The sequence below is a fragment of the Triticum urartu genome, chromosome 7 (assembly GCF_003073215.2).
Source record: "Triticum urartu cultivar G1812 chromosome 7, Tu2.1, whole genome shotgun sequence".
Lineage (NCBI taxonomy): Eukaryota > Viridiplantae > Streptophyta > Magnoliopsida > Poales > Poaceae > Triticum > Triticum urartu.
In genome coordinates this window covers 686,287,536-686,312,852 of record NC_053028.1, presented here as the reverse complement: position 1 = coordinate 686,312,852, position 25,317 = coordinate 686,287,536, and the positions used below count along the sequence as shown (strand labels likewise).

The window sequence follows — 25,317 nt, the reverse complement described above, 5'->3', positions numbered from 1 at the left end:
TATAATAGTCGCTGACATACCCATAAAATCACTCTTCACATGATTGACAGTAGCCAAGCAATGAGTAGCTTTTCTTCTTGCCCACCAAATTGCTCATAGAGTAACTAGGATCCTAGTAAACTCTTGATCACTAACGGAATCCTGCATGACCGACAAACATAGTTTTGCATCTCCATGATTGCTCGCTAACATGTGCTCCACTAAATCCTCATCCATCAAAGCCCAAAGACACTTAGACAACCGACGGTTAATAAAGGCATGACGCCATGAATCGCCTACCAAGTAGCACAGAAAACAAGTGTCATCATTTGCAATATGTCGCGGCCTTAGTAATTCTCCCGTCGAGATAGAATTCTTTGCCAATCTCCACACAAAAATCTTAATATTTTGAGGCACACTAGCTTTTCACAGTTTTCTGCCAATGTTTTTGTGCAGCTCCTGAATCAGAACAACTCTTTCGATTTTCCAACCAATCCTCTCTCCTCCTCTTTGAATCCACGAACATGCGATAAGCAGAACGAACCGAAAATACCCCCATATTTTATTACTGCCTTTAAGTTTTCATTTTGCATTGATATTACCGCCTTTAAGTCGACTTAATCGGGACCTCTAGTTCGGCGCCTTACGCGCCCGAACAGGTAGGTGGCGCTCACAGCCGCCTGCTCTTGGGCCGGCCCATGTAAGACGAGCGATCGCTTCACCAGTCCACAACCTGGTCGCTTTGAGCGTAGTTTGACCGGTCACGGTTGACCAGTTGACTGGTCAACTATTAACTTCAAAAATGTAAAAGGGAAAAAATTAGCAAAAAATCATGAATTCAAAAATTCTCACGGAATTTTAAAAATTCTACTAATTCGAAAAAAAAGTTCATATAAATTGAAAAAAGTTCATCGAATTTTAAAAGTGTTCATTGATTTTCAAAAATAGTTCATCGAATTTGAAAAAAAAAGTTCGTCAATTTTTCTTAAATTTGAAATATATTTCATCAAATTTGAAAAAAAAGCATCAATTTCGAAAAAAGTTCATTGAATTTGAAAAAAGTTAATTGAATATGAATAATAGTTCATCAATTTCAAAAACAGTTTATCGATTATGAAAAAAGTTCATCGATTTTGACAAAAGTTCATCAAATTTTAAAAAATATTCATCAATTTTGAAAAAAGTTTATCGATTATCAAAAAAGTTCATTGAATTTGAAAAAATCGTCAATTTTTAAAAAAGTTCATCAAATTTGATTAAAAAGATTGAATTGAAAAGAGAGTTCATCGTATTTGGAAAAAAAGTTCATCTATTTTTTAAACACCAAAAAGAAAGAAAAATCCTTGATCTTGAAAAAAGCATGAATTAAAAAACTGAAAAAACAACAAAAGAAAAAAAGGAAAGAAAAATAAAAATAAAACCGCACCGGAAAATGACAAGCGAACCGAAAAAAAAACAATTCGGGAAATAAAGACATGGAAAGAAGTTATAAATCACTACTCATTCTATGGCTTAATGGTTGCGATCCTTGGCGTAGAAGGAGCAGATCGTGAGTTCAAGATATCGCGGGCGCACCTTTTTTGAGCTAAGCAGATACATGGGCCGGCCCAGCCGTAGCAGAGGGGACGTGCTGCAGGCGCCGGTTTGCAGAAACAGTAGGCGCCAAATAGGAATTGCCTACTTAGTGTCAGTGGCGGAGCTACAGTTGGGCTCTTGTATCAGAACAACTCTCCCGATATGCCAACCAATGCTCTCCCCTCCTCTTTGAATCCAAGAGCATACACTAAGCAGAATGAACCGAAAATGCCCCGGTATTTTATTACCACCTTTAAGTTTTCTTTTTGCGTTGATATTACCACCGTTAAGTCGACATAGTGGGGAGCTCCAGTCCGGCGCCTTAAGCGCCCGAACAGGTAGCTGGCGCTCACAGCCGCCGGCTCTTGGGCCGGCCCATGTAAGCTGAGCGGTCGCTTCATTGGTCCACTCCCTGGTTGCTTCGAGCGTAGTTTGATCGGTCGCGGTAGACCAGTTGACTGGTCAACTTGTTGACTTGAAAAATGGAAAAGGAAAAGAATCGGCAAAAAATAGATAAAAATTGTGAATTCAAAAATGCTCATGGAATATTAAAAATTCAACTAATTTGAAAAAAAGTTCATTCAATTTGAAAAGGGTTTGTCGAATATAAAAAAAGCACAAAGATTTTGAAAATTAGTTCATAAAATTTTAAAAAAAGTTCATTTATTTTTCTTAAACTAGAAATATAGACCATCAAATTTGGAAAAAGTTTATCGATTTCGAAAAATAGTTCATCAATTTTTTAAAAATTAGAAATATAGTTCATTGAAGTTGAAAAAAAATCAACAATTTTGAAATAAGTTCATTGAATTTAAAAATAGTTCATCGAATGTGAGAAAAAGTTCATTAACCCTGAAAAATGTTTATTGATTATGAAAAAAAAATCATCAATTTTGAAAAAGTTTATCGAATATGAAAAAAGTTCAATGAATTTGAAAAAAGCATCAATTTTCAAAAAAGTTCATCGAATTTGGAAAAAGGTTCGTCCATTTTGAAAAAAAATTATCGATTATGAAAAAAGTTCGTTGATTTTGAAAAAAATGATCAATTTTGAAAAAAGCTCATCAAATTTGAAAAAGAGTTCATCGTATTTGCAAAATAGTTCATCGTTCTTTTAAAATGCCAAAAAGAAAAAATCCATGATTTTGAAAAAAAAACACGAGTTAGAAAAAGCGAAAAAAGAACAAAAGAAACAAAGAAAAAGAAAAGTCAAATAAAACCGCACCAGAAACTGACCAGCGAACCGAAAAAACCGGTTTGGGAAACTTCTCCCAAAACCGGAGGAGTTCCCGCGACTGAAGAGGGAAATAAAGACAAGGAAAGAAGTTATAAATCAATAGTCATTCTATGGCTTAGTAGTTGCGGTACTTCGCGTAGGAGCAGATGGTGAGTTCGAGTTGTCGTGGGCGCACCTTTTTTTAGCTAAGCAGGAAAAGGCAGATACATGGGTCGTCCAGTCGTAGAAGTGGGTGGGGGCGCTGCAGGTGCGGCTTGCAGAAACAGTAATAACACCATATAGAGATTACCTACTTAGAGAGTTAGTGTTGTAAAGATTGTAGTGACATCGTCCAAATTAACATGATTATCTACGTGACATGTTTCTAATTAAGTCAAGTGTATGCAACCTATTACTCTCTCCACCCAAAATAAATGTCTCGACTTTGTAGTTGTACTAAAGTTGAGACACTTATTTTAGGACAGAGGGAGTATTATTTTCGAATGCGGTACGAATGAAAATGCTCACATACACGCATCCTTATGAAGGCAAGCACCCACACCCTATCCCTGATGGGCTTGTTCCACAACAAGGAACATAACCATCTGAGCTACGCTCAGTTTATGTATGCAACTTATTTTTTATGTAATTTTACACAATGGCACACCACGTGTTCCAACATCAAAGTTTGAACGAGCCATGTGCTTTCGCTCAATCAAAGAAAGTCCGCTTTTACTAGGGTTTCAAACCCTGCCGCATGTCGGTGCCATCCCCGGGCCATCTCGCATAGTCGTCCCGCTTCTTGATCTTGATTCCTAGTGCTCTTCCGTCTCTCCTATACCTTTTTGCGCACCTCAGCCCCCATCGTATACCGGCACCATCGCAACCTCCTTCCGTAATAGGGTTTGTCTATGGCATATCTAGATTATATGGAATGTTGTATTGATTGGAGTTCAATACTAACCCATTTACTACCAACTAGTGAGGAGGCCAACTATGTTGTCATAAGTGTTCTCTTAATTGTAACATGTTGTGATAGATTTATATTAGTCGATGCTATTTCTTTTCTTTTCTTTTTTTGCAAGAAAATTTTCAATCTATTCATCTTCAATCATGACAGTACAATGAACATAAGAAATAATAAAAGTCGATACTATTTCAGATGCATGGTTACTAACAAAAGATAATGTCAAGAATCGAGTCTCATGCCTGTAACTAAAACGTTGTGTATTCCAAAACTTATGAAGTTCAGCTGCATTTTCGTTTCTAGGCAGATAGTCTTAAGAAACAAAATTGAATTGATTCAGATCATCACTAGCATGATGTGGTGTGCCTATTGATAGGCCTTAGATCGGAGTAGGCTAGTAGATTCGGTGAACCTACCTTCTTTAGATGCGGATGAGCTCGATCCAACGCCGGCCATGGTGGTGTGGTGACGGCGGCGATGTGGACAGAGATGGCGGCGATGGTGTGCTTCCCGTGAGCGCCGCGCTAACCCTAGATCGGAAGGGAGTGTCGGTGGGGATTGTGGCAGCGATTAACCTCATAAGTCGTGCCCCGGCCCCCACCTCTGTTTATATAGCACGGGTCACAGGGGCCCACCAACCATGGTTTGGTTGGGCGCCCCCGATCAAGGCGCGAGTCAAGGGCCCGTTCGACCCGTTGGGTTCGAACGGGATAGAGATCAACCTAACATTCTCCCCCTTGATCTCAACTTTACTTTTAACTTTATACTTTCTAGTTTATTTGTTTCATCACATATTGGTACATAGAGCATGTTTCATCGTCACGGCTTAATTGCCGTTAGAATTATACAGCTACAACATACGTTATGTTCAGAAGCAAATTCTGTTTCTTTTGGGCCTATCCAGAAATCATAAGCCTTTCCCTTAAACCCATGCGGGCTAAGTGTTCCTTGAACACATTGGATGGTAAGCCTTCCGTTAGCGGATCCGCAAGCATATCCTTTGTCCTTATATGCTCGAGACTTATAGTTTGATTCTGGATTTTATCTTTCACAATATAATACCTTATCTCTATTTTTTTGGCAACATTACTCGACTTGTTGTTGTGAGCGTAAAATACTGCGGGTTGGTTGTCGCAGTACATTTTTAGTGGTTTGTGAATACAATCTACCACTTTGAAGTCGGGTACAAATTTCTTTAGCCATATCGCCTGCCCCGTGGCTTCGAAGCATGCTATGAATTCTGCATACATCGTGGATGATGCAACTATCGACTGTTTGGAGCTTTTCCACGAAATAGCTCCCCCTGCGAGAGTGAAGACGTATCCTGACGTGGATTTTCTATCATCTCTGTCCCCCGCAAAATCTACGTTTGAATACCCTTTTATCTCTAGGGAATCACTTCTTCTGTATATTAGCATGTAGTCCTTCGTGCCTTGCGCATAACGCAATGCTTTCTTTACCATCTTCCAGTGCTCCATGCCTGGATTCTCTTGATATCTACCGAGTACTCCGGTGATAAAAGCGAAGTCAGGGCGAGTGCACACTTGTGCATACTGTAAGCTGCCAACTGCCGAAGCATATGGTACTGCTTTCATTTGATCGATTTCGTACTGATTCTTGGGACATTGGAATTTCCCAAAACTATCGCCCTTGACTATAGGAGCAGGATGTGGCTTTACTCGCATGCATATTATACTTTTTAAGAACCTTTTCTAAATATGCTTTCTGCGATGGTCCTAAGACTCCATTGTTCCTATCTCGGTGAATTTCTATGCCCAAAACATATGATGCTTCACCAAGATATGTTATGTCAAAATTTGAGGATAAGTATTTCATTGTTTCTTGTAGTAGACTAACATCACTACTAGCAAGCAGGATATCATCCACATACAAGATTAGGAAAATATATTTCCCATTTTTAAACTTTGCATAAATGCAATTGTCCTCAATATTTTCTTTAAATCCAAAACTTTTAATCGTTTGATTAAACTTTAGATACCACTGCCGAGAGGCTTGTCTTAATTCATAAATGGATTTCTTCAGGCGGCATCCCATATTTTCCTTGCCTTCCATGATAAAACCCTTAGGCTGTTTCATGTAGACATTTTCTTTTAAATCACCATTCAGAAATGTCGTCTTAAAATTCATTTGATGTAACTCTAAATCAAAATGAGCAACTAATGTCATTATGATTCTGAAGGAATCCTTACATGAGACTGTAGAAAATGTCTCATTGTAATCTATCCCTTCTCTTTGTGTAAATCCTTTTGCCACGAGTCGTGCTTTATACTTTTCTATATTCCCTTTAGAGTCGTACTTAATTTTGTAGACCCATTTACAACCTACTGTTTTGGCTCCTTTAGGAATTTCCTCTAAGTCCCAAACATCTTTGGAACTCATCGATTTCATCTCGTCTTCTATTGCCTTCATCCACTTCGATGAATGTGAGCTTCTCATGGCTTCTTCATATGAGGTGGGATCTTTTTCCATATGAACCATTTATGTGTTATAAACTTTAAAGTCGGTAGAAATAGCTGACTTTCTTGGTCTTGTAGACCTTCTAAGGGCCTCAGTTTCTGGCACATTCTGTGCCTCAACTTCTGGCACTTCTTCTAAAATTTGCTGTTGCACCTCCCTTTCATGCTCAACAACGGGTTCAGTCGGCTCCTAACGGACAGGTTCCGGGTCTACCCCCATAGTTGTCATGTGTGGAGATGCAACTGGTAGTGAGAAAAATGGCTCCTGAATCATTGGATTAGGTGCATGCACCCTCTTCTCCTCAAGATCAATTTTCTGAGCTACCAAGCTCCCCCTCATCATTTCGTCCTCAAAGAAGACTGCATGTCTCGTTTCTACAAATTTTGTATATCTGTGTGGGCAGTAGAAACGAAAACCTTTTGATCTGTCTGGATAGCCAATGAAGTGGCAACTTACTGTTTTGGGATCTAACTTTGCAATGTTTGGATTAAACATTTTGGCCTCAGCAGGGCACCCCCACACCCTGAAGTGATGTAGGGAGGGCACCCTTCCTGTCCATAGCTCGTACGGTGTTTTGAGCACCGACTTGCTTGGTACTCTATTGAGAATGTGAATGGCGGTTTTAAGTGCCTTCATCCATAATCCCAATAACAAGTTGGAATAACTCATCATGTTGCGCACCATATACATAAGTGTACGGTTGCACCTTTCAGCTACTCCATTTTGCTGAGTTTCACCCGGCATTGAATACTGGGCAACTATGCCAGTCTCCTATAAGAACTTTGCAAAAGGTCCAGGGACTGTGCCATATGGAGTGTGCCGACCGTAGTACTCTCCCCCACGGCCGGACCTTACTATCTTTATTCTTTTATCATGCTGATTTTCAACTTCAGCTTTGAATATTTTAAATTTATCCAACGCTTCAGATCTTTCTTTGATTGGATAAATATAACCATAGCGAGAGTAATCATCTGTGAATGTTATGAACGAGTCATATCCATCCACACTTTTCACCGGAAATGGTCCACAAATGTCAGTGTGGATGATTTCTAGTGTGCTTGTGCTATGGATTGCACATTTTTTGATTTGTTTTATATACTTTCCTTTAATGCAATCTACACATTGTTCTAAGTCTGAGAATTCTAACTGTGGAAGAATTTCACTTTTGACTAATCTTTCTATTCTCCCCTTCGAAATATGGCCCAAGCGACAGTGCCATAATTTCGATGAGTCGAATGTTCTCTTTCTTTTCTTTTGTTCTTTATTCGACGCGGAAACATGTTCATTCACATTGCATACAGAATGCACTTTTTCACGAAGTGATAACAAATAAAGCTCATCATGTAGTAAAGCATTACCCACATAAGCATTATTATATCATATGGCACACTTGCCATGTCCAAAATAACACTCATAATTTTCTTTGTCCAAACATGAAACGCTAATTAAGTTTCTATTACATGAAGGAACATAAAGAACATCTCTAAGTAGAAGCTTGAATCCATCAGCTAACTCCAAGGAGATGTCGGCGACAGCTTCAACTTCCGCTTTTATTCCATTGGCTACTTCAATGCCTCCTTCTCTTCTTAGCGTAGTCCGGGTCGAATGGAATCCCTGTAAACAATTTGCAACATGAACAGTTGCCCCTGAGTCAATCCACCAAGTAGATTTTGAAAACTTTGTGTACAAGGATTCATTAACTAAGGAAACAATGTTGTTACCTTGCTTTGCCATTAAGGACTTCAGCCAAATAGGGCAGTCTTTCTTGTAATGCCCGGTCTGCTTACAGTGGAGACAAGTGTCTTTGTCCACTGGGAAAGACTGTTGCTGACGCTAATGCTGATAGGGAGCTTTTCCTTGTGGCTTTGAAGGAGAACTTTTGTTGTTTTGATTGTAGTTGTTTTTCTTGTGATCCTTCACATAGTTGAGTGTACCACCATGTGAGGCTTTTAGTCTGTCCTCTTCTTGGACACACATTGCAATTGTCTTTTCAATGTCCCATGTTCCAGGTGACATATTGTAGTTCACAACAAAAGTTTCAAACTCCTTTGGCGGTGAAGTCATGACCAGGTGGACCAGGAGCTTTGGTTTGATCTCCAGATCCTCATCCATGGGCTTTAGCTTTGCTGCCATATTGCTCACCCTGAGGATGTGCTCTCTTATTCCACCACCTTTGTATTGTTCTGTCACCAGTTGTTTTAACACCTGGGTGGCATATATCTTTGAAGAGCCAGTGAAGTGGCTCTTTATTTTTGTGAGCACCTCCCCTGCGGAAGTGCACTCTGCAATGGAGCCCACAATGGTGCTCTCAATTGTATTCTTTATGAAGGCCATCCACTTTTTGTTTGCATTGACCCACTTTTGGTTGTCTATGATGTAGGACATCTCCAAAGGAGCATAATCCCCCCTCTTTTTAGCCCATGCAGCATCATCATCAGTGGTCTCTCTTACTGGCTCTGTAGGTCTGACCGGCTGTGGTTCATCCAGAACCCAGTCCAGATCAGCACAGACAAATGCTAGTTCAACTTTCTTCCTCCACTCAGTGTGATTGTCACCTCTGAGTATCGGAACTTCTTTTAGGCAACTCATCAAGTGAAAGCCTCCTGAAATCACAATTTAAGTGACATCAATATAACAATCATATGCATTAATCTAACGTTGGTCAAATTAAACATATAATTGTCTATGCAATTAAATCTATATTACCGTTGGGCAAAAATTAGAAAAAAATGCACCTTTAAATTTCAATAATAAAACATGATCATGTTATTAATAACGTTGGTCATAAACATAACATAATCATATTCATTCTAATAATCACTTTAACATGCTCTTAAAAACATAATACTATATAAACTTTTATTTTCTGTGTAAAAGAGCATTAATTATTTACGCAGCGGGAAAACATGAATAAAAATTCATGAACCTGTTATTATTTACAGAAACTTTTCTTTGACCGAATAAAAAATCATGAACTTTCTTATTCTCTTTATAAAAATTCATGAACATTTCTTTTCGGAAAATTTTCTATTTTCATATTCGAAAACTTTTCTATTTTCTAAACAAAATTTTCGTTGGAAAAATTTGCATAGAAACTATATATAAGATCTGCCCAAAAGCTGGTCAAAGTTCATCAAAACTCTGCTGTGAAAAAAAATAGTAGAGAAACCCTACAGCCTACTACTGCGCGACGTGCGCCTGTGGCCCGAGCGACGCGGCCCACGGCCTGCGCGCTGCGGCAGCCGACCTCAGCCCAGCGTGTGGGATGCACCCGCTGCGGCGGCCTTGGCTCCTTTTAAGCCCAGTGGCCCAGTGGCTGGCTAGGGTTTGCGGTCTGGCCGTCGGATTTCACCTGACGGTCCAGCGCCTAGATCGGCCGAACAAAACGCCCAATCCAGCTCCCCTCGATCGAACCCTAGCCATTCTTTCCTCCCACGTGTCGCTCATCCTTTTGCTCGCAGCGGCGACGACCCTTGTCCAGGTCGTCGGGCCACCACGCCCGGTCGCCGGAGACGGCCACCGCGCCGCGGTACCAGGCCGGCCGCCGGCCACCGGAGACGGGGCTGATAGCCACCGCTCTCGCGAGCTTTTCTCCCTCCCCCTTTTTTCTCTTTGCTGATCATGTGGCAGAGAGAGAGAAGCCCGTCCTCCGATCTGGATCCTCGCCCGAGGCCCGAGGCCACCGGCGAGCTAGGTCTGGCCGCCGGCGACGGCGACCTGAAGCCACCGCACCGCGCGCGCGACCCTCTGTTTCATCTCCCCCTTTCTTTTCTTCTCTTCTTCTCTGCCACTGCTTACAACAACAGAGAGAGAGAGAGAGATCCAGCGGGCTTCCTATGCTGGGTGACCATCCCCCTCGCCGGCTGCGCGTCCACCTTGCGGTGAGCGCGCCGCCGTCGAGCGGTTTGTTCGCGATGCCCTTTGCCCCGTTGGGAGGTTGTGTTCTTCTTCCCCGCACCTCGGCTTGCCGATGCGTGTGGGGATCGAGAGGAACGGCGCGGCCGAAGTGGCGGCGCACTTTGCCGGCGAGACCCGAGGCCCTCTGCCGGTGAACTTTCCTTTGCCCTCTGATTAGGGTTCTTGGGGAAGGGATCTCTTTTTCTTTTCCTTTTTTTCTCTTCTTCTTTGTACCGAAATCAACTAGCCCGATCTGGCTCTGAAACCATTGATAGGCCTTAGATCGGAGTAGGCTAGTAGATCCGGTGAACCTACCTTCTTTAGGTGCAGATGAGCTCAATCCAGCGCCGGCCATGGTGGTGTGATGACGGCGGCGATGTGGACAGAGATGACGGTGGTGGTGTGCTTCCCGTGAGCGCCGCGCTAACCATAGATCGGAAAGGAGTGTCGGTAGGAATTGTGGCAGCGATTAACCTCGTAAGTCGTGTCTCGTCCCTCACCTCTGTTTATATAGTGCGGGTCATAGGGGCCCACCAACCATGGTTTGGTTGGGCGCCCCCAATCAGGGCACGAGTCAAGGGCCCGTTCGATCCGTTAGGTTCGAACGGGATAGAGATCAACCTAACACTTGTATGGCCGAAAACAAGTGGAAGTAATGGCATGGTGGCCGTTGAGACGTCGCAACAAAACAAAAGCCTTGACAAGGACGAGTAACTCTTGCCCTGCACAATTTTTTCTTCTTGTTTTACATCTTATACAAAGAAACAAGCAGCCATGAGCATCTCTATGTACAGGTTCAGAGCTGTAATTAACAATTGCTGTATCATCCATGCATCAATCCACTCACCACAGTAAACTGTAAACAAATAACTAACTGCTACAAACAAATTAACCAATCTCGCAAGCAAAACGCCTTTCTTAATTGCTGGTCTCAAATCTGCTGTATCATCTGCATTCACGGGAAAACGCCATTTCGATGGTAATAATTGGGCTGTGTCCATCTCCGGATGGATGCAGAGACCACGCAGAGTGTCTCCATTTAACTACTAAGAATTTGACGGTACTGTGAACGATCGATGGCATGCGCATCAGTTGGCTGGGCAGCCCATCTCGTCGCGGACCCTGAGGAAGACGATGGCGGCGCCGTAGTGCGCGAGCGCGCCGGCGATGACAAGCAGGTGAAATATCTGATGGCTCTGCCCGCACAGGTCGAACATCCCGGGCCTCCACCGCTCGGGCACGCGGGTGAGGTAGAAGGCGGTGCCGACGAGGTACGAGGCGGCCATGGCGCCCTCGTACGCCAGCGTGACGTTCCGGCGCGGCTCGTGCCAGTTGACCGCGGCGGCGTGCACGGCCGGCACGACGCCCGACAGGCCCATCCCGACGAAGAGCAGCGCGCGGTGGGCGCGGTACTTGGCGTCGCTGAGGCGGGGCGACATGAGCGCGTAGACGGTGGCGGCGCCGGCGAGCGAGATGGCGGAGAGGTAGGCGACCTGCCAGCGCGGCTCGCACTGGAAGATGTAGTAGATGGGCGGGAAGAAGGAGACGACGATCATGACGGCGATGCCGGTGTAGTCGAGGCGGATGAGGAAGAGGTTGAGGCGGTGCGAGTGGCACGACAGCAGGTGGCACGCGCAGCTGCTCATCAGGCAGAACATGGCGCCCGCCAGGAACACGAAGAAGGGCCACCGCGTCGTCGGCCCCACCCCCGCCGCCGCCGCCATCGCCAGCCCCGGGCTCGCCTGCATGAACGACGCCGCGCCCTGAAACGAAATGAAAATCCACCGTCAACACATGTCAGTCAAATCTCAGTTACCACCATCACCAATTCACCATGCATGATTAGAGGATGAAACGGAGGCATCAAATGATTGCCGGAGGAAACAAAGGTGACGCTACAGTTTCAACCACCGCTGTGATCATGGCCATGCATGCCATGCATGTGACCATGCAGGTGGTTAATGGAGGTTTTTCACCATGGATTGCATGCACATGCGTGTGCAACTATGCGTGCCCGGCCAGTTGAGTGTACCAGCCGGCAGTGCAAGCAGAGGCAGAACCAGCCGTGAGACTTGTGAGCGGGTGGCATGTGAAAAACGGACGGTGCATCACCTCAAAACAGAAAGGGGAAGTGTCACACGGGATAAACTCCCGGATCACGCAGGCGGCGCCGGGGATACGTAGGACGATTAACCTGATCACATCACTCAACAGAAAGCACGTCTGATTGCTTCCGTGGCTGCTTAATTATCCGATTACGTGTGTGCATCGCTCGATGCAGAGGCTGGAGAATGACGATAAAATGAAGTTTGTCGTGGTTGAAAGGAACATGTGTATATTTTTTGTCATAGCACTGTAAAAGTTGCGGGTTAGGTAGGTAGCATGGTTGGCCAAGTAAAGGCAACCTGAACCTCATGCCCCACTCAGCATCGAAATTAAGTCTGAATCATCTACCCGTAGATACCGGACAGCCAAGGCAACAGTGGCTACTAGTACTACTCCTAGCTACTGAGAAGGTGATCAATTGAATTGAATCTCCAAGACATGTGGATGTGCCTGCCTGCCAGACAGCAGGAATTCACGTCTGACAGATCATTTCATCCTCGCCTCATATTAGTTGAGGACACTTATGGGTGTAGGACATACACAGTGCCAATTTTTCACTGCAAAATCTCATAAAAAATAACCTACATGCCAGTTTTTACTACTGCACGGGCTCTATTATAACTATTTCGTTGCTATTGATTATTATCACAGGAAAGTGAAAAGGTATTTCAGGAAAGAAAAATGGCATGAAGGTGCTGGTAGTACTACTCACGGAGAGGACGTCGCCTATGTTGCTGGAGACATTCTCTGCGACCTTGGAGATGGGCCTGCAGTGAAAAGAATTACACAAATTAGCTACTCAATTTCAGTGAAGAAGATAGTATAGTATGAACTCTGAAGGATATTTCTGAACTCTGAAGGTGAATAATAAATGGAATTACCAGGAGAGGTGGCCGATGAGGTGGGCGACCTGGGGGAAGTACTGGGCGAGGTGCCAGAGGGTGAGGCCCAAGAACAGGAAGAACCCCAGCAGGTGCGTCCAGATGTTGATGGTCTCGTTGTGCCAGGAGAAGACGCTGAGGAAGGCGTGCAGCAGCGGCCACTCGGAGCGGTAGTGGTTGAGGATGAACTCGTTCTCCTTCATGTACTCCGGCAGCTCCTCGTAGCTCACCAGCCGGTACTCCTGCTGCTGCTGCTGCTGCCGCCTCTTCCTCCCTCCCCCTCCCCCCTCCCTCCTCTGCTGCTTGCCCCTCCTCTTCGCCGACTTCGCCATGGCCGCCGGCGCCTCCTCCTCCTGCAGCTGCCCGGCGCCCATGCTGCTCTCCTGGTCCATGGCCGCCGGCCCCTTTCTTCTCTCTCTCACTAGAGCTCTCACGGGGAGAGAGGGGGGTGGAGGGAGCAGAGAGGCTGCGTGTGTGTGATAAAGGGGCGAGGCTGTTGCCGGGGTTAAAAAGGACGCTCGCTCGCTCACACGCGCCGCAGGCAGGTCCGCTTGTCCTGAACAAGCCGGGCAAGAAATCTACTACAGGATACGGCCGGGGGTGGAGTCCAGGATACGGCGTATGTATGCGACTTCAGTTGTTTTCATGCTCATTTTATACGATATTGGTTGATTGAAATGGGGACGCATATGTTGCTCCGGGGATGTGGTGCAGGCGCACATTTCTCGGGTTGGTACACCTTCATTGCTACAAAGCTCCGGGAAGAAAATAGACAATTGGAAAGACTCATTGGAAAGACTCTGCCTTGATGCGCAGTGAAGTTGATGAGGACAAATGCAGGTGGAGCAGGACGGGGGGAGGGGCAACCACATCGCTACCGTTGGGTGGGAAAAAGGGAGGACGAAAACGAATGAAAAATGCCGGCATTCAATACTGGCTACCTAGTGTTTTATCAAGAAAAAAGAAACCTGCGTGTAATGGTAGCCGTGGGAAACTAGCCACCTGCATGTGGGCCACCGGTGGCAGCAGACTCAGGAATGAAGTGGATGGTGTGCACGCTCAAAAAGATTTTTATGTCCAACTGTCATGCAATATTTCGCACAAGTATGACATAAATGGGTCAATCAAGCCTCGCTACAAGCGACGGCGGTGGAGGGGGCCGGGGGTAACTTTTCGATGACGTGCACTCGTTGAGCAGTTGAGCAGCATTGACGAGGGGAGCAATGGTGAAGCGGGCACAGGGGGGGGAGGTAACTTTTCGACGACGTGTACTCGTTGAGCCCTTCAGCGGTGCCGATGAGAGGAACAATGGCGAAGCGAGCACGCGGGAGAGGGGGTAGTCACGACAGGAGAGTATCTCGTGCTACCGAGGCTTAGATGCTATCGTGATACGGGCATCTAGGCCATCGGATTTTTAGATCGAACGACATATGAGAGTTGTTGGATCTGATGGATCTATGCCCTCGAAGGCTTTTTTGCAACTGTTACATAGTTATTGAGAGCCATCCGATCTGATAATCCGACGGCCCAGAAGTCCGTATCATGGTAGCACCTAAGTCTTGGTAGCACTTGATATTTTCCTAGTCACGATGGTGATTGGGAGTCTGGTTGAGTGGTGGTCGAGCGATTTAGTTGATGCTCTCATGCATGGGTAGGCTACTGGGTTGCTATTACCGTGGGTTTGTGGGCCAAAGAAAGAAATGATACTGATCCTTAAAATTACGGCCTACTCTCTAGCTTTGCCGGTATATGACCATGCACATCTCATTATTTCTTGTATTCTTTTTGATACGTGAGCCATCCGTAAAAGTTAAGCTCAAACTTTTGAAATTGTGATTGTCAATGTTGTGTTTTTTTAACATCACCACCGGGCGGACTAGGGTTTCGCTCACCTCCATCGACTGTGGCGTAGGGGGGGGGGGGGGGGGGGGGGGGGGGGCGTTGAACCTTGTCCCATGTGTGGTTAGTAGTTTAGGGTTAGGTTCGTCTCTCCTTTTATGGTGTTTGGACGAATGTGTTGGTGTTTAGAAATTACCCTCGATCCCAGCTCCATCCCGGGGAGGCTCGGTGCTGAGAGGTTGACAAGCGGGTTATCTTCTTGTGGTCCTTTGGCCGACAGGTGTTGCCGGTTAGGTGGCGACGGTGGCAACATCTAGGGTTTTTGTTCTTCGACTTGGGCCCTGCTTCAATGATGACTGTTATGACGACACCGGCAAGTGATGGTGGGGACGTACGGGAGCTAAGCCGGTGTTGGTCGCTTCGGTCGGCATGTGGTTTGCAATCGGATCCTTCTTCGTTTGGTGATGGTTTCTCCTATGAGGCACCGGTTCATAGCGTCGATGAATTCCCTTCCGCGGGCAACGAAGCCAGGCGACTCCGGAAGTGCAGTGTCGGTTAGCCATCCTCATTCTCAGTGTAGAAGGCAACCGAGTCCCCAATGAAGCAGATGCAATTTCTTATTTTACTGTTTTCCTGAGGTGCTTGTGATGCTGCATTTTTGTTAATGGACCGAGTGACTTTTTCATGGGAGGGGGTGATACTATGTTGTTTCGGATCATCACAACCTTTTTTTCGTTGAGAAGCATAATACTAACGCCTATATGAACGGATATGTGCACATTATACCCCTATAAGCACCTCAAGTCCTTGTGTGATTAGGGCCAGTTCACCGGCACCGCTAATCAAACCCGGTGGGGGTGTGCGTGCCTGGATGTTGAGCTTCTTGTGCGCCCCGTTAATCTGCACGGAAACGGCCTTAATGACCACCGTCGGCCGCGTGATGGGAGAAGAAAAGGCAGGATTTGAACCTGTCTCTTTCATATGGGAAAACTCGGTTAGCTAGCCCTGTGCCGTGTCAACTTATTAATGTGTACGTACTATACTGTACTCGTACACATTTGGCACGGGACCCCTCCTACTCTAGGCAGCTAGCTTGCGATCTCTTCTGTTCCGCGCGTTGGAGTGGCCATAAACGAGTCGTAATTCGCCAGGAAAATGAATACACACAGAGAGAGATAGCAACGGGTGGAGGCGGTAGGGTAGGGTGGCTGGGCGGGTTGGTCCGGTCCGGGTCCTGGCGTTCGAGGTTTTGACCCGTTTAAGCTGAGTAGTTGGCGATTTCTGGCCACCCATCATCCCTACCACCTGCCAGAATTAATTGGCCAGCCGACGCACCGCTCTCTCTCTCGCTCTATACTCCCGGCCTCTCGCCACAGCGATAAGCTGCTGCCTCTGCCTCTGCCTGCAGGGTGTTTTCTCTCTCTGCGTGTGTGCGTAGTATGTGTGTGTGGCGTGCAGTGCAGGCAACCATACATTGAATTGAATTGAAGGAAAAGAAAACTTGCGGGGCTCGGGTGAGTAATATGGGTTTGGGTTGGACCTCACCTGATTAGTAAGTGATTAGCAGTAGCTGGGGACTGGGGCGGCTCCCAACCAACTCCAGCTAACTGAAAACTCCCCCCGCCACAGTCCCCTCATCCACTTATTTCGTTCAATTGAATGTAAGATGTTGAATATATAGTTTGTGCATGTATATTGTATAGTCCTGCTCATCTCTTAGTCATTGTATAGTTGAGGTTGTGGCCCATCTTGTACTCCGTATATACGTGCGCTATGCACCGATTAATACATCGAGTTGCATTGCCAAAATATTCGTTTCCAACATGGTATCATACCTACGATCCTAACCCTAACTCCTGCCGCCGCCGCCGCCACGATCCCATCGCCGCCGCCGCCGCCACTTCGTGCCGCCGCCGCCGCGCCGCCGCTGCCTCGCGCTTCCGCCCGCCACCCGCAGCGCCGTCACCCGCGTCGCGCCGCCATCCCTCCCGCCGCGCCACTTCACCATGCGCCGCCGCCCTCCCCTCTCGGCCATGGCCTCCCCCGGTTCCACCGGTACCACCCGCAGCCGCCGCACCAATCCCTTCGACGGCCCTGATCCCGTCGTCATCCGTGATCTCAATATCCTCGCTCGGGTTTCTGTCGTCCTCGATCAACTCACCTCCACCTACTATGTCTGGAAGACGTACTTCTCCCTTGTGTTCCGTGAGTACAATCTCCGGGATCACATCGATGGCTCCATGGACTCCCGCTTCATGAAGGACGATGAGGAGTGGACGTCCATCGACGCCACTCTTATCCGCTGGTTCTACACCACCATCTCGAAGGACCTCTTCCACATGATGGTCTTCGTCGATGATGACGCTCACGTCGTTTGGACTAAGCTCAACGGCCTCTTCACCGACAACGCGCTCCAACGCAAGGTTTTCTTGCAAGGCGAGTTTTTTGGGTGCCAGCAGCTTGACTCGTCGGTCGACGACTATTGCATGCGCCCCAAGAAGCTTGTCGATGAGCTCCGTGACCTCGGCGAGAAGGTCTCCGACGAGCTCCTCCTCAGCACTCTCATCGTCGGCCTGAACGAAGACTTCGGGAATGCCGCCTCCAACATCCCTCTCATCACCAACCCGACCTTCCCCAAGATCGTCGCGTACCTGAATCTAGAGGAGAAGAGGATGCGGATGTCGCGCGCCCGGGCCACCCATACGGCTCTCACCGCCGGAACCCGCGGTGGTGCGCCGCCCACCGCTCCGGCTCCCCCGCCGCGGCCCGCCCAGCGGCCCCTCCACGTGCAGCCGCCTCCCGGGTTCCCATATCCCGCGCCGCCGCAGGCCCCTCTGTCGTCCCCCACCGAGCAGCAGCAGCGTCGGGGCGGGCGTCGCGGCCGAGGTGGCCGCAAGCAGCAGCAGCAGCCGCCAGCTGCCCATGGCGGGGCGCCGCTCCAGCCGCAGCACCCGCTCCCGCCGGAGCCCTGGCAGGCCGGCCAGAACCCCTGGACGGGGGTTGTTCACGCATACTCCATGCCCATACCGCGCGCCCCCGTCCCCGGTGTTTTTGGCGCCCGCCCGGCCCCTCATCAGGCTCTGTACGCGGCCCCTCAGGCATATCCGCCGGCGCCGCTCTACGGCCCCTCGACGGCCTATGGGCTGCCTCCGGCCGGTGGGCTCGTGGCGCCGCCGCCACAGCCTCTGCCGTCGGCCCCGGCCCTCCCGCCGACACCATGGGACCCCGTGCTGCTAGCGGCCCTCCACACCGTCCCCACGCCACAGCAGTACACCGGCGGTGGCGATTGGTACATGGACACCGGAGCCACAGCTCACATGGCCGCCAACCCCGGTAACCTTCTTACCGCTCACCCTGTTCACACTGCTGCTCGCATTACCGTGGGCGACGGTTCTTCCATGCCCATCACTCATGTCGGCCATGCTGCTTTTTCTTCTAACTCCGCTTCATTACATCTTTCTAACGTACTCGTTTCACCTGATATCATTAAAAATCTTATTTCTGTTCGTTCTCTTACACGTGAAAATCCTGTCACCGTTGAATTTGACATATTTGACTTTTCTGTTAAGGATGCTCGTACCCGGATGGTGCTCCACCGATGTGACAGCCCCGACGATCTCTACCCGGTCCACTCCTCCACATCCTCCATCGCTGCACCCATGGCGCTTTCCGCTGGAGTGGACCTTTGGCATGCTCGTCTTGGTCATCCCAACCCTGCCACCCTTCGTCATATTCTTCGCAGTTTTGCATTCACGTGTAATAAGATCGACGATCACACTTGTCATGCTTGTCGTCTCGGCAAACATACTCGTTTACCCTTTAGCACTTCCTCGCATATTGCTTCATACCCATTTGAGTTAATTCATAGTGATGTTTGGACCTCTCTTGTTGCAAGTAACACGGGCTATCTCTATTATCTTGTTATCCTTGATGATTTTTCGCACTATGTCTGGACCTTCCCGTTGCGACGAAAGTCGGATTCTGTTGCCACTCTCACCGCATTCTACTCCTATGTCTCCACGCAGTTTGGTCGCCCCATTCATGCGTTGCAAACAGACAACGAGAAGGAGTTCGATAATCTTGCAATCCGCAACCTTCTCGCCACACACGGCACGATTTTTCGTCTCACTTGCCCGTACACTTAGCAACAAAATGGCCGCGCTGAGCGCGTGCTTTGCTCTTAATGACTGTGTTCGCACCCTCCTCTTTCACGCCAACGTGCCACCACGTTTCTGGCCTGACGCGCTCGCCACCGCATCACTACTCCTCAACATCCGTCCCTGTCGCACTCGCGGGAATTTTGCTCCTCATCATCTTTTATTCGGCACGCCACCTTCCTACACCGAGCTTCGCATTTTCGGTTGCTTGTGCTACCCTAGCATCGCTTCCACTACTTCTCATAAGCTCGCACCACGGTCCATGGCCTGTATTTTTCTTGGCTATCCCCCCAGCACCAAAGGCTACCACTGTTATGATCATATCTCACATCGGGTCATCACTTCCCGACACGTTTACTTTAATGAGATGGTTTTTCCGTTTCAGCAGGTACCTTCGGATGTTGCGGCCTTGCCCGCTCCTGGTGACGGCTGCTCGGGCGCCTCTCTCGGGCCGCCCCCTGGCTTTGAGGGTGCCCCCCGTGCCCCGGGTCGAGTTCCTCCCCGGCCGGCTTCCTTAGGGGCTGCACCCCTCTCGGCGCCTGCGACGCCCCTTGCGCCACCATCGGCTTGGGCCTCCTCGGCGCCCCCCGTGCTCTCGCCGGCGGCCTTCCCCGCGCCCTCGCCGGCGGCCTCGCCCGCGGCGGCCTCACCCGCGGCCTCAGTGGCGGCGGGCTCTTCTTCGTCCTCGCCCGTCGCCCCGGACTCGCTGCCCCGCCCGATGACTCGCTCTCGGGCCGATACCTTCCGCCCGAGTATGCGGTACACCCGCGATGAGTATATTCTCGCCGCTTCCGTCTCCGAGCCGTCCCCTCTCCCATCGTCAGCTCGAGCCACCCTTCGGGACCCTCATTGGCTCGTTGCGATGCAGGAAGAGTTCGATGCGCTCCAACGGAACCGCACCTGGCAGCTTGTCCCTCGGCCACCTCGTGCCAACATCATCACGGGCAAGTGGGTCTTTCGGCATAAGACTCGTCCCGATGGGACTCTCGAGCGCTACAAAGCTCGCTGGGTGGTTCGAGGCTTTCGGCAACGTGCGGGCGTGGACTTCACCGACACTTTTGCTCCGGTTGTTAAATCGGGCATGATCCGCACCGTGCTTCAGCTGGCCGTCTCCCGAGCTTGGCCCGTGCATCAGTTGGACGTCTCCAACGCCTTCTTGCACGGCCACCTCGCCAAGCAGGTGTTCTGTGAGCAGCCCACCGGCTTCGTCGACGCCACACATCCGGATCATGTGTGCTTGCTCTCCCGTTCTCTTTACGGGTTGAAGCAGGCACCTCGGGCCTGGTACCAGCGCATCGCTGCCTTCCTGCAGACGCTCGGATTTACATCGACCCGCTCCGACGCGTCCTTTTTCGTGTACCATCACGGGGTTGACACGGCCTACTTGTTGCTCTACGTCGACGACATCATCCTGACGGCTTCCACTGTCGCGCTTCTCCAGCGGCTTACTGCTCGTCTTCGCGATGAGTTTGCCCTGAAGGACTTGGGGCCCCTCCACTACTTCCTCGGCATTGAGGTGGTTCGACGGCCAGATGGGTTCTTTCTGCACCAGCAGCGTTACGCCCATGAGCTTCTCGATCGTGCCGGCATGCTTAACTGCAAGCCTGCTCCCACGCCTGTTGACACCAAGGCCAAGGTTTCAGCTCTGGAGGGCTCTCTCGCATCCGACGGGGCCTTCTATCGCTCCATTGTGGGTGCCTTGCAGTACCTCACTCTGACGCGCCCCGACTTGCAGTATGCTGTTCAGCAGGTCTGTCTTCACATGCATGCTCCGCGTGACTCTCACTGGACCTTGGTGAAGCGTATCCTCCGTTACATACGCGGCACTACGTCCATGGGACTTACACTGACGGCCTCCGCCTCTACCGACCTCGTCGTCTACTCTGATGCGGACTGGGCTGGCTGCCCGGACACACGGTCCACTTCGGGGTACTGTGTCTACCTTGGGCCGTCTCTGATCTCTTGGTCTTCCAAGCGACAGCCCACAGTCTCTCGCTCGAGTGCCGAGGCAGAGTATCGGGCAGTGGTTAACGCCGTTGCCGAATGCTCTTGGCTTCGTCAGCTGCTCCAGGAGTTGCTTTGTGATGTTCACAAGGCCACACTCGTCTACTGCGACAACGTCTCCGCCATGTACCTCTCCGCCAACCCGGTTCATCATCGACGAACGAAGCACATTGAGCTCGACATACACTTTGTTCGTGAGCAGGTGGCCCTTGGGCGCATCCGGGTCCTCCATGTCCCGACGGCGCAACAGTTTGCCGATGTTATGACAAAAGGACTGCCTACTTCTGTTTTTGAGGAGTTCAGGTCCAGTCTTTGCGTCTCCGGCGACGCTTCGACTGCGGGGGGTGTTGAATATATGGTTTGTGCATGTATATTGTATAGTCCGGCCCACCTCCTAGTCATTGTATAGTTGAGGTTGTGGTCCACCTTGTACTCCATATATACGTGCGCTATGCACCGATCAATACATCAAGTTGCATTATCAAAATATTTGTTTCTAACATAAAAAGAGGAACACGACTCGCTCCACCGGCGACCGTCTCGTGTCGCTGTGACCGAACGGAATTGATGATCGGCGCGGCGTGTCCGATTGATGTGATAAATAAAATCCATGATGGTCTCGTTCCGGAGCCGACCCAGGTGATCGGCCGGTCAAAGCAGGCTCGCTGGCTTCTCCCTTCTGTTTATGTTTAGGCCGTACGTGCGTGCGTGCGTGCTCACCGTGTGTGTACACATGCACTTTGTGTTCAAATGAGAGTGAAACGCACCGCCTCTAGGAGAAGCTCCAACCAACGAACGACCGCCTCTAGGAGAGCACTTGTTTCGGCCATCTCCAACGCTGATTCCCAAAACGGACGGACCGATGGGACAGTTACGGGTACTAATGCGGGAGCCCGCCATTCAACCATAGTTGTATACATTTCAAAACCAATTTCGATAGGCCTGAGAAAATTCGTGTAAACCGGATGATTTTCATATAAACCAAATAAAAATATTTACATTTTGAACATATTTCAAATAAATTATAACAGACCAGGCTATACAATTCTAACCCAGTCTACCGCCAGTCACGGCGGATCCCATTTTCCACGACACGTCTTTTCTATGTCCAGCAACAAGCTCACCAGACCACCGTGCGCCTCGGAGCTAAATGCTTCGGTGGGAGGGAAAGAATAGCCTTCGCCTCCACGAAGACCGGATCATCGGTTGGTTTTTGGCAAGGGAAGACAGTCGTCGTTGCCGCCATCGCTCGCGGCGGATTTGGCGGGCTATGGCATTGGTCAGCCTGGAACGGGTGAGGACGGCCTGGCGGTGCCGCCGGTTCCGGCTCCAGAGAGCTTGCCAACAAGCCTGTTTGCATCCGACTGGCTCGTCAAGCCACCCAGCTGGCTACAATGCCGGAGTGTTCCTTCTTCTGCTTGCCGGATAGACCTTTCACGGGGCTTTGGAGCTCGAGGACATGGTGTGGGTGCTACAAAGAGGAGATGAGAGCGAAGGTATAGTGCGGCTACTGTCCGACGCCTACCCACGTTTAAATAGCGGCAGATGCTAGGAGACAAGAGGCGGGGTATAGTGTTTAATGCTGACTGGCAGGCGGATGAACGTGTCAGCACCAGAGTAGATTCATTGGCACACGTGTTGGTTTAATAAAGGCGGGTGGGCGGACGGACGGCGTTTTAATGCAGAGCAAAGACGCGTGCAGCAGCCAACGCTCTCGACTGGTGCACCGCTAAAATGCCAGCCCTAGTGAGAGGTCGCGGCCACTATTGGCCAGCATGAATGTGACGCAGAACGCTTCAGGCAAAAAAGGGTGCGGGCTAGGAAGAGGGTTTTGGGTGGGTTGTCAGGCGCGTGCCTGACAACGGTGCAGACACCCATAAAGCCCCCCCCCCCTCCCCACCCCCCGGTTTGAGGGGGGAAAAGACGTCCACAAACGAATACAGGGCCGTGTTGGATAAAAAAAAGTCAGGACCATGTTGTTGGGACAGACTCATGTAGTTTAAGGATCCCTTAAGGTATGTAGGGCACTTCTTTTCAGTACCAAGGGCAACTCCAAAGCAGATCACCAAATCGTGTCTAAATGTCTTGATTTTGTCATTCAATGTTGGTCACTAAAATTCTTCAGACTTGTCTAGATGTTCGATATCCCACGAACTGGCACCAACGGGGAGGTTTAGGGGAGTCCAGACGCCTGTCACGTCAGACTCTGACATGCCCAGCCCGCCCAAAACTAAGTGGGAGCCCGTGCATTTGGAAATTCCTGTCACTATTCCGCGTGGAAGACCGGCCCGCCGTTCGGTCGTCTGCAGCCGAAGGACCCAAGGGTGGTGGCCGCCCGCAAGGTCGTGTCCGTGGAACGCAATGCTCGCCGCTACAAGGCAAATAAGAAGGCGGGCGATGCAAAGACGGCTGGTCAGGGCGGGCCCCCTTCGACAAAGCGCGCCTGCACGCTGGTGTTGCCCGGGCAATCGTAGCAGCAGTCCACATCCTACTTAATCTCCGTCCATCGTGTCCCGTTCACCGCCGATCTCAACACCACTACATTTTCACGGAATCATAGTTGTCGGCGTTGGTTCGGTCGCAGATGCTGGTTGTGGAGCTATTGTCCGTCGGTGCCAGGTCATTGTTTGCCGGAATGCCTCATCCAAGCGGGGCGGCGGTAGACGACGAGGCGATGCTGAACATTATCCATGACAAAAGGCGGCTACGAAGACTGACAAGGGCAGACCTCCCGGTCAAAGGAATAGTTGCAGTCGAACACCCAACAGACATGTAGTTGGACAAGCACTGGTTGTCGGGTGCCAGCCCAAAGAAGAATAGAGAACTAAATTTCTCCCTAAAGAAGGATGAATTGTTGTGTGAGGTGTGGTTGGCAACTAGTATCGGTCTATTTCATGGCATGGAGCAAAAAGGGCGGGACATTTTAGCAAAGTGTGCATGATTGGTTTCATGAGTAAAAATGTTATGCTCCCTACTGCATGGAAGTTCCATGATCGCAATCCAAAGTCGCTCAACTATCGATGGTATAACATTCAAGAGGTTGTCAACAAATATTGTGGCTTTTACAAACAAGTGCAAAACCGGTGCCAAGTGACACGTTACTCAACGAGCTCACAAGTTTTGTGACTTGTTGCTTTATGTGTTGTCATTTTATTGATTTGCTCAATGTTAAAACTCGTTAACCATTCATTGTCTTCATGTGCTAGCCTGCACGCATGTAATACCAAAAGACAGAGAAGAAGCACTTTATAGATACGCATTGTTGGATGAAGTTCAATGTGCATCACATGTCACTCTCCTTGATTCCCAATTCCATCAAGATCACCATGGTCAATGAAGATAAAGGTGTTAATTCAACCGTTCCGACACAACAAGGGCTTGATTGAGCGAAGGAGGCCGAGCCAAGGCAAATTATTGGTGCATTTGGTTGAATGACCTCCACTCCTATCGCTGTCCATGGACACGATGTCCGTTTGGATGATCAGCGTTAGAGTTGCCCAACTGACTAAGCCGGAAAGAAGCCTCGAATTTGAAACATTCTGCGATGAAAACAGGTTGTTTTCTTCATGATGGAAAACACAATCTCCAATTCTCGACCCCTTTTGCCCCATGCCTCGACGGTTGCTTGAACGGAGCCTGTGATGGATTTTGTCGACAGGGAGCGACGACAATGTGTGTGGTTGCTTCCAAGCCATAATAATCATTTCTTCCTGGGCCAGGAATGCAACGGATACGTACGCCATCTCTCCGTTTTCCAGGGCAAGACAGGGCTCACCTCACCTCACTCGTGTCCGTCGTCTGCGTAATTAGGTGACACCGAAGCCACGACACGTGTGGGACGCAGTGCAGGCCTCATTACTCGGACACACGCAGACGCGCCCTTTCACACACACCCGCACACATAAATTCTCGGAGAGGATGGCACGACGTTGACCAGCGCATATCCCTTTGCTTGGCGTGTGCAACGTTGAGTTTCAGGAGACGCGGGCAGGCGTGCCGCAATCCCTGGGATACAGATGCAGATGCAGATGGCCAACCACAAACCGATCACCAATCACTCCAACTGCAAATCCCCCCGGCGGTTAGGCCAACTCCATCGCGCGACCCTATCATGTCCGCTCCCGTCCATTTAAGGTAAAACACACGAATAGCGTAGCCCAACGCACGGCCTTAAACAGATAAATATCCGGATTTCGTCCGTTTTTGACCCATCCCCGG

At 49.2% G+C, this 25,317-nt stretch overlaps 1 protein-coding gene across 1 annotated transcript; it reads right to left on the bottom strand.

Annotated features, from left to right (window-relative positions):
• Window positions 1-10,809: 10,809 nt before the first annotated feature.
• Window positions 10,810-13,693, bottom strand: LOC125519846 (heptahelical transmembrane protein ADIPOR1). The gene is made up of 3 exons (XM_048684622.1): window positions 13,100-13,693; window positions 12,931-12,985; window positions 10,810-11,875 (listed from the first exon to the last, which is right to left on the bottom strand). The coding sequence occupies exons 1-3, from the start codon at window positions 13,489-13,491 to the stop codon at window positions 11,201-11,203; spliced, it is 1,122 nt and encodes a 373-aa protein (XP_048540579.1). The 5' UTR covers window positions 13,492-13,693; the 3' UTR covers window positions 10,810-11,200.
• Window positions 13,694-25,317: the final 11,624 nt, after the last annotated feature.